Source organism: Sander lucioperca, chromosome 18 (genome assembly GCF_008315115.2).
Source record: "Sander lucioperca isolate FBNREF2018 chromosome 18, SLUC_FBN_1.2, whole genome shotgun sequence".
Classification (NCBI taxonomy): domain Eukaryota; kingdom Metazoa; phylum Chordata; class Actinopteri; order Perciformes; family Percidae; genus Sander; species Sander lucioperca.
The window spans coordinates 22,287,627-22,302,864 of NC_050190.1; the positions used below are offsets into that span (position 1 = coordinate 22,287,627).

A 15,238-nucleotide genomic window follows, 5' to 3' on the forward strand; every position below is an offset into this window, starting at 1 on the left:
AGTATGAATGCGCTCTGTCTCTATTAAAAGTAAGATCCATTCTCAGTTGTAATACTAAAAAGCAAATTTTGACATGCCATAGCAGGAAAAGAACAGGTGTAATTAATGAGATTTAATAATTAACAATCGCTTTATTCCAAGTGCATGTCTCAGTTCCAAACCTCTAGTATTGTGCATGTGTGGGCTAACTGGACAGAGCCATATTTACAGATACACCTTTGCTTTTACTGCTAAAAAAGTAAATTATATATATGAATATCACTGTTTTTAATGCATAAATTGAAGGTACTGACGGATTACTTTTCATTGGAATTGTATTTTTATATATATATATATATATATATATATATGTGTGTGTGTGTGTGTGTGTGTGTGTGTGTGTGTGTGTGTGTGTGTGTGTGTATGTATGTATGTATCATAGGTGTGATTGGCAAAATGGCACTTTCTGGAGAGTTTTGTGCAAAGAAATGGAGAAATTGAGTCTGACATGATATGTGCAAAACTGCAAGGTTAAGAGCCTATACTTTGCATTGTTGTAGTATCAACAGGTATTAGGGCATTTAGCATTTACATTACTGTTAATCAGTCATCACTTGATTACACATTGCATTACCTTGTTATAATATAAATAATGTGCCACATGAAGAGACAGTGCAGCATATGACAGTAGCAACAGCTGAGAAGATTTGGGTCTGTGGTGACCAGGTCCACCTCACACAAACTTCCTTCTCCCATTCTCTCTCCTTACTACCACACCCACACCCACACCCACACTCACACAGCCCTGGCACTGTAGCCACACCAGCCCACATTACTACGCCCATGCAGCCCCACCCACGGACATTTACGGATTTTTAAACATTTAATGTAACTGGTAAACAATGCTTTCTACTTTTTAAAGAGCACACGTTTATAACAAATTTTTATTTATGCCGTTTGTATGCTGTTACGGTCATTCTCTACAGTATGTAGGTACGTAGTATGTATGTTGTCACTGTCTGTTCGATTGTCCGTGTTTCTCTCTGTTGACACTGTACATATTGTCTGTCTGGTTCTCCATCTTTTCATCCGTTTTAACTCTAACTCTCCAATTTAAATGTTTTTTATGGCTGTCGGTGATTATACTTCAGGGTTTTTCCTTGCTCAGAATTTGTCTTTGCGGGAACACACAAAGCAGGGGGGGGAGGGGGTCTGGGGGAGGAAATTTTGAGGGTAAAAGACTTCAATTCCTGCATTCTGATACATTTTTAGGCACCAATTTATGGTAAAAATGTCAATATTTATTGCAAGGAAATCACAAAATTCTGGTGGCAGGTAACAATTCAAAATACAAAATATAATGGAATATTATTATATTCAGTAGTCCAGTAAGGGGGCTTTCAAATCCGGGACATGGGCCGGATACAACAACACTTCACCCTAAAGTCCAGTTGTTTGTAGGATTGACTTAGGCTACTTAATCAGTGATGTTGAATAAAGCCTACAGTGTAATGGACCACCACAGTTCATACATACATGTGAACCGCGGATTAATTGCAAAGTTTAATCTACATAGTGTAAAGCTAACGTTAGTTTAGCTAACAGCTAATTCGGCTAACCGCTAGCTGACAGCTAGATTCAGTCTAAAATAACGTTAACTCAACTGCCATTAGCCTCCACAGGCAAGCTAACGTTAGTTTAGCTAACAGCTAATTCGGCTAACTGCTAGCTGAGACAGCATGTAATAACTTTAAAAGACCCTCAAAATAAAACTTGAAAATAAACGTTGACATATATAACAGCTGTTACGTCAGTTCTACTTTACTTGTGCTCATTTAAAATACAATCACTCAATACTTGTCTTTATTGTTATTACTGTGAAGTCTTAATTTAGCTGTAGCCTGCTTTTCCCATTACGTTTGAGTTAACGTTATTTTAGCCGAATTAGCTGTTAGCTAAACTAACGTTAGCATCCCGGTGGAGGCTAGCCATAGGCTAGCGTGGAACAGATCGTGCAGGTCGTATGGATACGTAAAACAGTATTATCTTGCGCATGTGCAGAACGGATCGTGCAGGCAGAACGGATCGTGTACCGACAATGTTTACCAATACCCCCGACCCGTGCCTTGCGCCCCCCCCCCCCTCCAAAAATGTTTTGCATTGATTTACAAGAGCTTCATTTTCAGGTCTGAAAAGCCGGATTTGCGGAATTATCCGGAAGAATCACACCCCTGATGTATGTATGTATGTATGTATGTATACATACGAGAAATATGCTGGATAGGCAAAGCCAATCAGGTTGCAGAGCAGTGAGGCTCCATATCCAAAAAGAAGATAAAGCCCGACCAAACTCATAACACCTGCAGAGGGAGAAAGAAGAGAAAAGGGACAGGAAGGGGAGGGAGACGTTATCAAGTTACTTGACAAACATGTCTAATGTCAAGCCACAACTAATTTGTTGTCAAGAGTGTGTGTCTGTTAGCAGGATGTCAGGACAGCATAGTACCAGGATTAGGAGGAGCACTAAACACAAGTCAAACACTGATATTCAAATCCAGCCAGTGGAAGAGTTGACTTTTAACCATAGACTGTATAATGCTTTTAACACACTGCAAAGCTCACACAGCCATTTGAAACAGCCTAGCCTATACACCCCAGATATGTGAAAGATGCCAGAAATGCCAAAACCTAAAATTTGTATTACTATTACAGTGTATGTCTAACGTACAAAGCAATCTCAATAGATGCCTTTACATGCAAACAGGGCTTTCCACATATAATGTATATACTTTTGCAGTGCATGCAGTGTTGACATAGAGGTGTTAACTAAAGTATATGCTTAGCACTGAGGGTATAGTGATGGTGTACTGGACAGCATTATACTCAGAGGTGTTTCTTATATTCTTATAATGCAAATAGTGAGGACCAAACATTAGAAACACCTCTCAATATAATGCAGTACAGTACAATGAATTGACACTTTTCTGATAAGGTCAACAAAAACGGAATATGACTAATTTTTATTTTTTATATGCATTGTACTGTATTGTAATTGTACAGATGTATATATACAGGGCTATATTTTGAAATATAGACTTACGAAAAAGATCAATCAGCTCTATATGAACTGAACTGTATGCTGATCACTCTAGTTGGCTGCATTGCTTAATCCCTCACAAGGCTTAAACAGCTTACTGGTTAGCTGGTAGCATGATGCTGACTTCGAAGCAAATACACTGCAGTCTCACAAGCCATTTTAGCCAATTCATTTCTTCCATTAGTAATTGATTTCTCTAAGTCAGTCTTGTTTTTTGTTTGTTTTTCAAAAAGGATATTATTATTATTATTATTATTATTATTATTATTCAAAATGCATGTTGGTTTTAGCGTTCAATGATAGTTTTCCATCTTCTTCAAACAACTCCCAGGCCTATAAAACAAATTGAAGTCGCAGATCTTTTTTAAAGCTTTTTTTGTCTGTGGTCACGCAGAGGGTAAAACAGGACAAGAGGAATGACGTCTAACTGTCAAGCAGCTGTGGATGTGAGTAATGCCTTATATCAAATGTATGCAAAACTCAACTGATATAAAATTCAACAATCAGAGGCAATGAAGTCACAGTATCCAGAGCACTAAAAGCCTTTGATACTGTTCTAACCGTTGCCTGCTCTTTACATCTCATTTGTTGTCCCAGTATTATACTCTGCCACTCTAATGAAGGTAAAACTGGAACAACTGGTTGAAATGAAAGACCCCAAGGAGACGGCTCACAGAAGCAGACACTCCAGTCTGCACATTAACGCTTTGAATAGGGAAATCATAAACTGACGTTTGTAATTAGTTAATGATGAATATTAAAAAGCTGACAGCAGGATCCATCTGGCTCTGTAAGTAAGCAACTCCTCAACTGCTCTAGGAAAATGAACAATACAGCCATGTGACCATGTATAGATTTGACAGCCTTGAATGAAAACACATGTCCCTCTTGTGAAAATAAGGGCACAAAAGCCATTACACAGTTGTGTAATCCTGTGATGACTCAAAGCACTCAGAGTGGCAGGAGTTGTAATTCAGCTGTAAATACAGTTCCTCTTAGCATCAAAACTCTATTGTTAAGAGTACCGTGGGTCACGGGTTTGTTGTTGACTTTAAAGACATGAAGCTAACAAACAAAGGCCGCATACTCAGTGAGTTTGGCTGCATACGCAGTACAGATGAGACCTCTACTCCAGTCAGGACAGTAGTATTCCCACTTCAGTATTTCACAAGAGTCAGCATGAACTTAAGACGTTTCTCAACTAATCAGAAGACAATTTAATGGACACAGCTTTGTAACTCTGTTTGACTTAGATGCCTGGATTAGGGCAAAGTACAACATAACATTATTTTGAGCCAACAGGAAAGAATTTGTTGTATGCAACCCATTATCAGTGTACACATACACTAACAAGCTAAAGCGGTAACGTAAATAGGACAGGTCAAGGTATAATTTGGCTGCTCTGTCTTATTCTACCTTCTGCTAAAAGCAGGGTAGAGGCAAGTCAGGTGATATTTGCATACAATCCTCAGTATTTGTTCCACACACACAAATTAGTGTGTGTGTGTGTGTGTGTGTGTGTGTGCGTGTGCGTGTGCGTGTGTGTGTGTGTGTGTGTGTGTGTGTGTGTGTGTGTGTGTGTGTGTGTGTGTGTGCATGCGTGGGTGAGAGATAAAAAAACATGGAAGTATTTAAATGCAAATCTAAATGAGCTTTAACTGACACCAACTGAATCTGATAAACTGACATTTTCTGTTCATGTGATCATTTTATTAATCCTGAAAGGGCAGTAGTGCCACTTAAATGACAGGGATCAGGCCTCTTTTACTCAACCATACTTCACAGGGGTTAATGTTGGGTAGAGCCAGACTGATACATTTTCATATATATATATATATATATATATATATATGAACAACCCTGTCGGCTGCATTCTCCGCAATAAGTGTAGCACAGCCCTTGCACAATGAGATATTGCACAACTAACATATTGCCCAACCCCAATAGCCTACGTATTGCACAAATGACACAATGCACTGACATAATGCACAACCCAAATAGCCTATGTATTGCACAACTAACATATTGCACAATCCCAATAGCCTACAAATTGCACAAATGACACATTTCCACATATCCTATGCAGTACACAATGACATATTGAACAATCCAACAGCCCATGTATTGCACCACTAACATATTGCATAACCCCAATAACATACTTATTGCATGATAACATAGTGCACAAGCCAGCCAGCCTACATGTTAGTGTTGATAAGCGTAATGGACATAGGCACAAATGAGTGTTTATATCGGTTTAGCCTGCATTTTAGAACCCTGAATCTTCTACCAGAGGGTAAAAGCTGAAATTCTGGGTAAAGTATGTGGGTCGGATCGGAAACTATTTTTTGTGCCTGGCTGATAACCGGCTGCTCATAAATTGTTTGGGGGGACAGATGGTTTTTGACCCCCATAATCTTCATAGCTGTCTGTACCTGACGGGCGATCTGTGATTTGGACTGTACTGTCAGCTTACCATAACAGGCTGTGATACCGTATTTTAGAATACTCTCTAGTATTACATGATAGAATAACAACATATATTTTTGTTCGACTCCATACACTAAGTAAGTCTTCGTAGAAAATGCATCCTCTGTTGAAGTCTGGAACAAAGAGCGTTTACGTGGTCCTTCCAGCTGAGTGCATTATCAATATGTACACCAAGGTACTTGTAAGAGCTAACCTGAGTAATGGGTAAGTTGTTGATCACTACAGGCCTGGTGTCGCCTTTGGGTCAAACACCATCTCCTCATTCTTGGTCACATTTAGCACAAGATAGTTGTCGTCGCACCACTGGACAAATTCCTCAATTTCCGTATGATACGCTGCTGGGCTTCTATCTTTGTGCATAAGGCCGAGGATTGCTGTATCATCTGTTAATTTAATACTATTATTGTCAGTGTGGAGTCTAGTGTAGTCGTTAGTATACAGTGTAAAGAGGACTGGAGAGCTGACACAGCCCTGAGGGGCACCAGTGCTGATTGGCCTGGGCTCCATGAGTGCATTATTATTATTTGTCCGACCAACAGTCCAACCCCAAAGATATTCAATTTACAATAATTAAAAAACGAGTAAAGCAGCAAATCTTGAATGAATGGCTGGCATTTTGCTTAAAAAAAAAAATACGCCTACACAAAAGATGAATCCATTATCAAAATTGTTGCCAGGTCATTTTCTGTTGATTGACTAACCTTTTCAGCTCTAGTTTAGAAAGTGTCTCTCCATTAGGCTACATAGGTTGTCCACCCGATACAACTTATACATTGATTTTTCAGTCAGTCTTGCTTAGTCCAAATCTTGGTCACAGTTCTTTAGTAGTCAAATATAAAGGATCCTTACCAAAACATTTGTTTTGTGTTTATTATGTTAAGAAATAAATATATGCTGATATATTATGCTTTTTCAACTTTCAAATATCAATATGCTGTAAACCCCAACTGAAAATAGCAAAAATCCTCAGAGCTATTTGCAAACATGCCTGTGATCATATGGTGCAGTTAAATACCAACACATTCAGCATCCAAATCCTCTGTGACTTTAAAATTGGTTGTTTATCTATGTTGAGAACTGCAATCTATGTTGAGAACATCAACCACCAGCATACATTTTGAGTAAGGACAGTGGGTTTCAATGTAGGTCATTTCCTGCAATTCTGTGGCATCACAGACACCATGTAGATACATAGCCTGAGGTGTGTGGCCTTTGTGGACTTTAGCTGTGTCAAAACACAACTTTTAAAAGCTAACTGAGAGCAGCCTGCAGTTGAATAACCAGTAACCCTAGAATATCCTTGCATCTATGCATTGCACTGGATATTTCAGGACGTGATAAAAATACCCCTGGTACCAGCTGCTAGAGGGATATTACAAGCAGTTCATTTCAACAGAAATATATTGAAATAGGGGTGTCTAAGGAGGATTATAGCTATATGCAAACTCTAATCTTGTTATAGGTCTGAGCTGGATGAACTTTGGTATTCAAGAATGAGAAGGGTGATAACATGAGCCAGATTACAGTGTCACAGGAAATGAAACCACACTATAAAGTCAAGTACTCACGCATCAGTGTGACCACAACCGGCTGCCAGTTGTAGTTTGAGTGGCAACTTATAAGCTAAACTAGCTAACGTTGGCTTGTTTCCTAAACATGAAGACTGTAACGTTAGCTAGCTAACGTTAATTTTTGGAGGAGACGTTAAGTCCCTAAGCAAATTCATTTTAAAAGTATACACAAACATGGAAGAAAGTTTAATTGTATCATCTTTCCTGTTCACCGAGCCGTTAACATACCAAAGGCGATATACTCTCTCTTTACTCCCGTTTTTTGTTCCAGCGTCGCCAACTGATCTGTCACAAAGTTTTTCTCATGGAGCACAGTCACGAAGCGTTCCTTCCACTGACTCATTTTCGGGCTTTTCCTGAGCCTGTGGTCGACACCAACCGCACAAAAAAACAAAACAAAATGTTATACGTGCCGATGCTTGTGGGATTTCTGATTAAACATAGGATTATTTTTCACTAACCTTGGTTTAATAGCTTGCCCGAAAACTTGCCGCTGGATGGCTGGCTGCTGACTCTGCTGAGTTGCGGCGGTGGCAGTGGCACTAGGAGGAGGAGTTTGACAGTCGCCAGCTGACCTGACCTGCTGAATCACAGAGCTCCGGTGAGTAACGTTCAATGCAGCAGGTGATTTAACAACGGTTTGTGCTGTGTGGACTGAAGTCAACTTGTGTATAGGGACTGGAGCCCTTTTTTTAACAGCTAAAAAAGCACAACAAGCACCGTTATATCTACTTCATGTTTCATGAATTGTAGAAGTGTTGCTAATAAACATGATTTTGAATTGATGACTTGCTTCAGAAGTCCGCTAGAGACAACTCACAACCTTTGTTTGGGTTACAGAGATGGGTCTCTGAGAATTTAAGGTTATTTTCTATACATGTATACCATTAGATTGATAGTAGGCAACTGATAGGGGCCAGCCAGGCCTAAATGTTACTGCTGTAGGCTACTCTGCTGCAAATAGTAAACTTGGAGGTCAAGGAGACTTAAAGGTTACATTCAATGTCTCTGTTTGAATGTAGTTTATTTTTCCTAATATTACAGTTCAGTGGTGGACTCTGTCTGAGGGGCATGGGCGTAAAGTTAAAAAAAAGGGCACAGCAGCTGTATGTGGTGGGGCACCAGCAGTTGAAGGTTTTCTAGCATGTAGCCTAGATCATGCCTATATGGCACTGCATCGTTTTTTAACTTAATCACAGTGTCTTGCCCACAGATGGGACTTCATCATATTTTATCTACCATAGGGGCTACCAAGAGGGAACTTTAGCGGCCTTTTTTTCCAAACATGATACTTCTCTTAAGATTCTCTTAGAAACCTCTTTGCGAGTTTTTAAAAAACCCTTAAACTGCACAAACAATTAAACTGCTCTTATACATAAATTCAAAATGTGTCTCAAATGTGCATCTTAATTTGAAAAAAATCAGGTCCTTCAAGGTGCAAATTAAGGTGTAGATACCTGCAATGTTATTTTATACATTTTACACTTAAAAAAAATAAAAAAAAATAAAATCCATTTAAAAATCCATTTTAATTAAGGTAAAATCGATGTCCAATGTTAAATGAAAGTATGCAGATCATGACTCATGCCTTAATAAGGCAGGTTTACTGTGATTTTTTTTTTTTTTAGGTTTACTGTAATATGTAAAATGCAGTTGAAGGGGACATGATCAGCTTCTCTTGCATTTCTCTATTTATTATGATGACATTTTGGGCTGAAACATCATCAGAATAAATACAGAAATGCATATGGAGCCAGAGTTTGCAACACTTTTTTTTTTACTTTCAAGTCTACTTCCAGTGATAAGCAACTCAAAACAGCCTTTGGTGTGCATTACTTCTCTATATTATATGATCAGTTCCTCTATCACCTGCAGAGTCACAGCCTGCAGACTAAATAAATGCAGATAATGTAAAGGGATAACAAAATCTACTTCCTTTGTCTCCACGTCCCCAGTCGTGTCATTCAATACTGGGCCATCTACAGCGCTGATCAACAAAGAACCAGAGAGAGAAGGAAGATCAGACTGAAGCAACAGAAACTGCATCTTTATCATTCTGTAGAAAAACAAAGGTTACAGACTGAAACAGATTTACATTTAACATGTTGACAAAGTCTGACTCCTCTCTGTGTAAGAATCAGTCTACCTCACAGTCTCCTGACAGTTGAACTGGTAGAGAAAGACCTCTAGTCTGAAGGTTTTTGTTTCAAATCCCACCTGGACTGTTTGTGTACTGTATTCATTCTGTCAACCCCCAGAGGACTGTTTAATAAAAGTTTATCCTACAGTGTTGTGAAAAGCCTGTCTTGAATAAACCAAACTGAACCAGGATCAGTCTGTTTCATAAAGACAGAGCTGATCAGAGCCTGAATTCATCAAAACGTCTCAGAGGAGGAAATCAGTCTGAACTGGACAAAAGTTCTCGGAGTAATACATGTTTGGTTCTTCTTTTAGGACAAAAAGTAAAAGCACTTTACCAACTTTTATTTCCAGCTGAAATGTATCAGAGATGCAGAGGAGTTTTAACCTGTTAGCAGCTGCTGATGGAGGTCACACTAATGTTTTGGGTGCGCTTGATGGCAATAATCAATAACAGAAAGTTTATATGTAGGGCAGCCCTGACCCTCCTGAGTCCAGCAGTGTCACAGCTGAAGTAGTCTCGCATTGCCAGACCTATCTCCAAGCATTGGATCTGGATTAACAGATTTAAGTCTTGATCATGAAGAAGAGTTAACGGTCGAAAACAAAATCAATCTCATGTCCATATGAAGTTGTGAACCTATACAGCCAGCAGAGGGCAGTCTGTATCTATTTATGAGCACAAAGGTCGTTGGGAAACTTTGCAGAGAGAAGAGGAACAGAAAGTCCAAAGATTCTACATGTTCTTAATCAGTCCACAGGGAGATGTAGCCTCTACTGACTCCACCTCATCTCTCCCTTTCTGTTTCACAAGGACAGGTGTACCCAAATGTGTTTTGCATGATTTTAATGCATCACTGCTCCTCACAGTTTTAAGTTCTTATGTCACAGAGAGTCTGAACTGTTTCCATGCACTCACACTGAAAACTGCATCAGGATGATGTTGCTAATAACTCTGTTTGTCATGTTGGGTTTTCTGAGTCAGGGTGAGAGTTTTTGGAAAATGAATCTCATATTGTGGTTTGATTAATCTCTAATGTATTATAATCTAACCTGCTGATTTTCAAGGTCACATTTCTTTTATCATTTCAGAGTCGTCTGCCAACAAATTTCTGACTCAGGCTGACAAATCCAAGTCTGTTAGTCTTGGAGGGACTGTGACCATCAGCGCCTCAGGGAGTTCAGATATTGATGCTGATCTCAGTTGGTACCTTCAGAAACCTGGACAGGCTCCTAAACTTCTTATATACAAAGCATCAACTCTCTTCACTGGAACTCCACCTCGATTCAGTGGCAGTAGATCTGGTTCTCACTACACTTTAACCATCAGTGGTTTTAAGGCTGAAGATGCTGGAGATTACTACTGTCTGGGTGCTCATACTGGTGGAGTGTTCACACAGTGATTTAGAGCCGTACAAAAACCTCCTTCAGTTTGATTGAAGTGAAAGTGGCCTGCTGCAGGTGCAGAGGGTTGGTGAAGAGACTGTGATGAGGAGAACTGGTCCAGTGAACACAACACAAGAGTCATCAAGCAGAACCACAATGAATCTAAATACAACTGACACAAACTCACAGACGCTCTTACACAAACAGTTTAAAACTTCTATTCTTATCAGTTAATTCAACACTTTAAGAGAAAATTGGGAACGTTACATTCTTGTTGCACTATAGCCACTGCTATTATTATTATCATAATTATTATTATTATTATTATTATTATTATTATTATTATTATTATTATTATTATTATTATTATTATTTTATGATTATCATTACTAAACATTTAAAAAATACAAATAATTTCAAACTCAAAAAGTAGTGTTTTCTATTCAAACATCACAAAGTAATAAAAATGCAACATCTCCTGTATCCTGTATTGTCAGGTACGGTATAATATCAGGTTTGATACTGTGAAGATTTTTTTTATAATAATAAATAAATATATTATGAAAGAAACACAAAAACACTGACTCATTATAATCCACAGTTCTGTTTATTTAATGTTTTAATGTTCATGCCACATTTTTTATTGAATGAATAGTTTCTCTTGGAGTGAAAGTAATACAAGTCATTGTAACTTAGACCCAGAGCAGTTGGGGGTTCGGTGCCTTCTCAAAGGCACCATGGCAGTGCCCAGGAGGTGAACTGGCACCTCTCCAGCTACCAGTCTACACTCCGTACTTGGTTCATACGGGGGACTTAGACCAGCTACCCTCTGGTTCCCAAGACAAGTCCCTACAGACTGAGCTACTGCCACCCCCAAATGTTTCTGCCCGGAAGAAACTCGTATTACCAGAAGTGAAATATGTTATTTATCTTCAGTGAACCCTGTAAGTAATTTAAAGGCAGACAAACAGACATCTCATACCAACCACAGTGGACACAAACTCCTCCTTAAATCCTCAACTGCACTTCTAATATCAATATATTCTTCTATTCCATTAAGATCATAGATATTGTTAATCCGAGCAGTATTCCTCCTGATGTTGTGTCCCACGTTGCCTTCAGTCTGTTGAGAGCAGAGAAATCATTTCCATAGAGAGGAGGCTTTGCATGGTCAGCTGATCCTCCAGTGAACTGAGAAGGTTTATAGTCCTGTGAGTTCAACACTGCAGGACTCAGATCTGTCAGTCAACACAGCAGAAAGCACAACCACCATGACTCTCATCACCATCCTCATCTGGACGCTGGCCTGCTGCTGTTTTACAGGTTCATTCACTCAGCAACATTTCAAACATCATGTGCTGCCTTTTCTCTCATTTATTTCTGCTGATAAATGAATGATTGGTTTTTGTCTGCAGGATGCAGCGGTCAGGTGACTGTGACTCAGCCTCCAGTAGTGACATCTACTCCAGGATCCACTGTTACTCTCACCTGTAAAACCAGCCAAGCTGTTGCAGGGTGTGGTAGTGATGGTCAATGTATGTTCTGGTATCAACAGAAATCTGGACAGACTCCAAAGCTCCTAATAAGACATGTCAGCATCAGTCATTCAGGAACACCAGCTCGGTTTAGTGGCAGTGGAAGGAGCTCTGACTTCACTTTGACCATCAGTGGAGTTCTGACTGAAGATGCAGCAGTTTATTACTGTAAGAGTATTCATGTCATAAACAGCGCTGACGTATTCACACAGTGATTTAGAGCCGTACAAAAACCTCCTTCAGTTTGACTGAAGTGAAAGCGGCCTGCTGCAGGTGCAGAGGGTTGGTGAAGAGACTGTGATGAGGAGAACTGGTCCAGTGAACACAACACAAGAGTCATCAAGCAGAACCACAATGAATCTAAATACAACTGACACAAACTCACAGACGCTCTTACACATACAGTTTTGAACTGATATTCCTGTTAGTTAATTGAATGTCTTTATGAGTAAACTGGGAAAGTTGAATTGTTGTTGGACTACAGTTATATATTTAATTATTATTCTTTATTTAAAAAAGTGTTTTATATTCAAATGTCACAAATTGATAAGCTTACAACATTCCTGTAATGTCATGTATAGTATGATATCAGGTATGCAGCGAGAAGATCAAGAAAGTATTATTATATATAATATATTATAAAAGAAATACAAAGACACTGACTCATTATAATCCACAGTTTTTTTAATGATGGTTTAATGTTCATACCACATTTTTGATGAATGGTTTCCTTTGAGTGAAACTAATAAAATTCAGTGTAACATGAAAAGTGATGAACATTAAGAAGAACATGCAGAAGATGAATATAAGAAAGCAACATTCACACTAAAACACAGAGTAGAGAGCTGTGAAACGTGCAGAAATATGTGAGCAGAGGAGATGTGTAGCTTCATCAAGATCTCTATCAAAGAAGCAGCATCATTTCCAGACAGGAAGTGTTGCTGAAGCTCTACTCTGAGCAGTGGTCAGGGTCCAGGCTTTGAGTGACAGGGCTCTGTCCATTCAGACTGGCCTCACAGCTCACTGAGCCCGCCTTCCTCCACTGGTCTGCAGGGAGGCTCAGGGTGCTGCTCCAGCTGTAGTGGGCGTCCCCCCCCAGGACCTCCAGGCTGTGGGACACCCCTGAGGAGCTGCTGCTGCCCCCCACCTTCCAGCCCAGCCTCCAGGCTGAGGGGAAGCCCCCGCTGGCCAGACACACCAGTGTGGCACTGCCCTGCTGCAGCTCCTCTCTGGAGGGGGGGAGGAGGCTCAGGGTGGGCCGCACCACACCCACTGGAGGAGAGAGAGAGGGGAGGGGAGGAAAGACGAAGGAATCAGAGTGAAGGCTTGGTCATAAAGAAACATGACATACTGGTCATTTCTCATATTTGATCAAATAAAACAGAATAACTTGTGCTGCTGTTGCTCTCATAAATCACTCAGTATCAGACCATCAGACACATGGTTCAAGTGTAAATGCAACTACAAAGGTTCATTGATAATGATCATTGATGACATCTTCATATGTGTTCCATAATGTGTGACAGTGAATAACTCGTCCCTGTGATGATTTTCTTCTGTTTAAACTGACAGAGCTGAAACACTCATGTGAACACAGCTCAAACCTTTGTCATCTGTCTCTTTCACTTCCTTTCCACTACATGTCAAATGAATGAACCGTGAACACAAAGATAAACTGCATTTACTGATCAAATCATATTTGCGTTTAACAGGAATCCACATCAGATTTTAATTCTTTAAATATTTTGAAAAAATATACATATAAAAATATAACAATTATGGTTATGTTTAAAAAAATATTAATTCAGCAAATTCTACATTAAAATGTATATAATGAAAATATTTAACACATCTTATTATTTCAAATAGAAGACTAGATTTTATTCGGTTTCATTAAAGTTTATTATCTAAAGATACAATACTGAATTAACATTGATTTCTGCTAAATTTCTTTTCAGATTGTGAGATCAGTCTCACTTCATAAAATAATACAAATAATCAATGACATTATCAACACTAAACTTGATCACATTCTTGTTAAATATTTGATAAAAAAAAGTTATATCTGCTGTATGTTGTATAAAATAAATAATCTGTGGTACTTACAGTCAACGGTGAGTTTGGTTCCTCCACCAAAAGTGTACCACAGTGATACAAACTCATTGAGTGGCCGTACAAAAACCTCCTGCACTGTGAACAAGCATCTATCCACTGAAAACTCTCTGCTTTTTCTCATTACACAGAAAACTTTATACTTAATTTAATATAGAAGGCTTTAATAATTTATACATATAGATTGAAATTATTGCATAAAGAAGATTATTTCTTTCATTTTGTTTTGCTTTTCTACACCTGACCAAGAAACAATTAGTCTCCTTTTAACAAAGTCATTTTTTCGCAGTTTTATATAAATTGATACATAGTTAAATGAATATGATTATTTTAAATAATAATAATTATTAAAAAATTTCAAGCAGAAGTGAAATATGTTATTTATCTTCAGTAAACTCTGTAAGTAATTTAAAGGCCGACAAACAGACATCTCATACCAACCACAGTGGACACAAACTCATCCTTAAATCCTCAACTGCACTTCTAATATCAATATATTCTTCTATTCCATTAAGATCATAGATATTGTTAATCTGAGCAGTATTCCTCCTGATGTTGTGTCCCACTGTCAGAGTTACCATAGTGGCCCAGTGTTCACACAGTGATTTGTCGTCGTACAAAAACCTCCCTCAGTCAGACTGCAGAGACTCTGAGCTGTTACAGCAGGAACCGACTGCAGCTGCTGAAGAGGAAGAGACTCTAACACAGACCACTGAACACAGAGCTCAAAATACATATTCACACTAAGATATTGATTATATTTTTTTCAGGTTGTTCCTATTTTATTTATATTAAATATATATATATATAAAAAAATCTATCAGCACTACATCACATTGTGTTCACATTTACTGTTGTCCAATCACATATTTAGAAAAAAATCAATTGTTCTTGTCTTTTGTTTTTATCATGATTAAACATGTATGCTT

The 15,238-nt window shown here is 38.6% G+C and overlaps 1 protein-coding gene and 3 gene segments (V, D, J or C); 2 read left to right on the top strand and 2 right to left on the bottom strand.

Moving 5' to 3' along the window:
• zgc:101744 (uncharacterized protein LOC541409 homolog) overlaps window positions 1-7,790 on the bottom strand; it is a 26,697-nt gene extending 18,907 nt beyond the window's left edge. For all 3 annotated transcript variants that reach the window (XR_004895778.1, XR_004895779.1, XM_035994907.1), the window contains exons 1-3: window positions 7,599-7,790; window positions 7,366-7,499; window positions 2,246-2,339 (exon numbers count right to left, since the gene is read on the bottom strand). Coding sequence is in view for 1 of the 3 variants with exons in the window: in XM_035994907.1 (XP_035850800.1) it covers window positions 2,246-2,339; window positions 7,366-7,480 (209 nt within the window). In the remaining 2 variants the exon portion in view is untranslated. The remainder of the gene's footprint in view (window positions 1-2,245; window positions 2,340-7,365; window positions 7,500-7,598) is intronic.
• Window positions 7,791-10,157: 2,367 nt separating this feature from the next.
• The window catches only part of LOC116057656, a 41,894-nt gene continuing 36,813 nt past the window's right edge, over window positions 10,158-15,238 (top strand). Inside the window, 2 exon segments of the V gene segment in view lie at window positions 10,158-10,262; window positions 10,369-10,666. Coding sequence covers window positions 10,214-10,262; window positions 10,369-10,666 — 347 coding nt within the window.
• The window catches only part of LOC116057517, a 43,216-nt gene continuing 39,806 nt past the window's right edge, over window positions 11,829-15,238 (top strand). Inside the window, 3 exon segments of the V gene segment in view lie at window positions 11,829-11,985; window positions 12,078-12,362; window positions 14,874-14,901. Coding sequence covers window positions 11,934-11,985; window positions 12,078-12,362; window positions 14,874-14,901 — 365 coding nt within the window.
• Window positions 12,861-15,238, bottom strand: part of LOC116057516 — a 36,419-nt gene continuing 34,041 nt past the window's right edge. Inside the window, 2 exon segments of the V gene segment in view lie at window positions 12,861-13,469; window positions 14,304-14,341. Coding sequence covers window positions 13,147-13,469; window positions 14,304-14,341 — 361 coding nt within the window.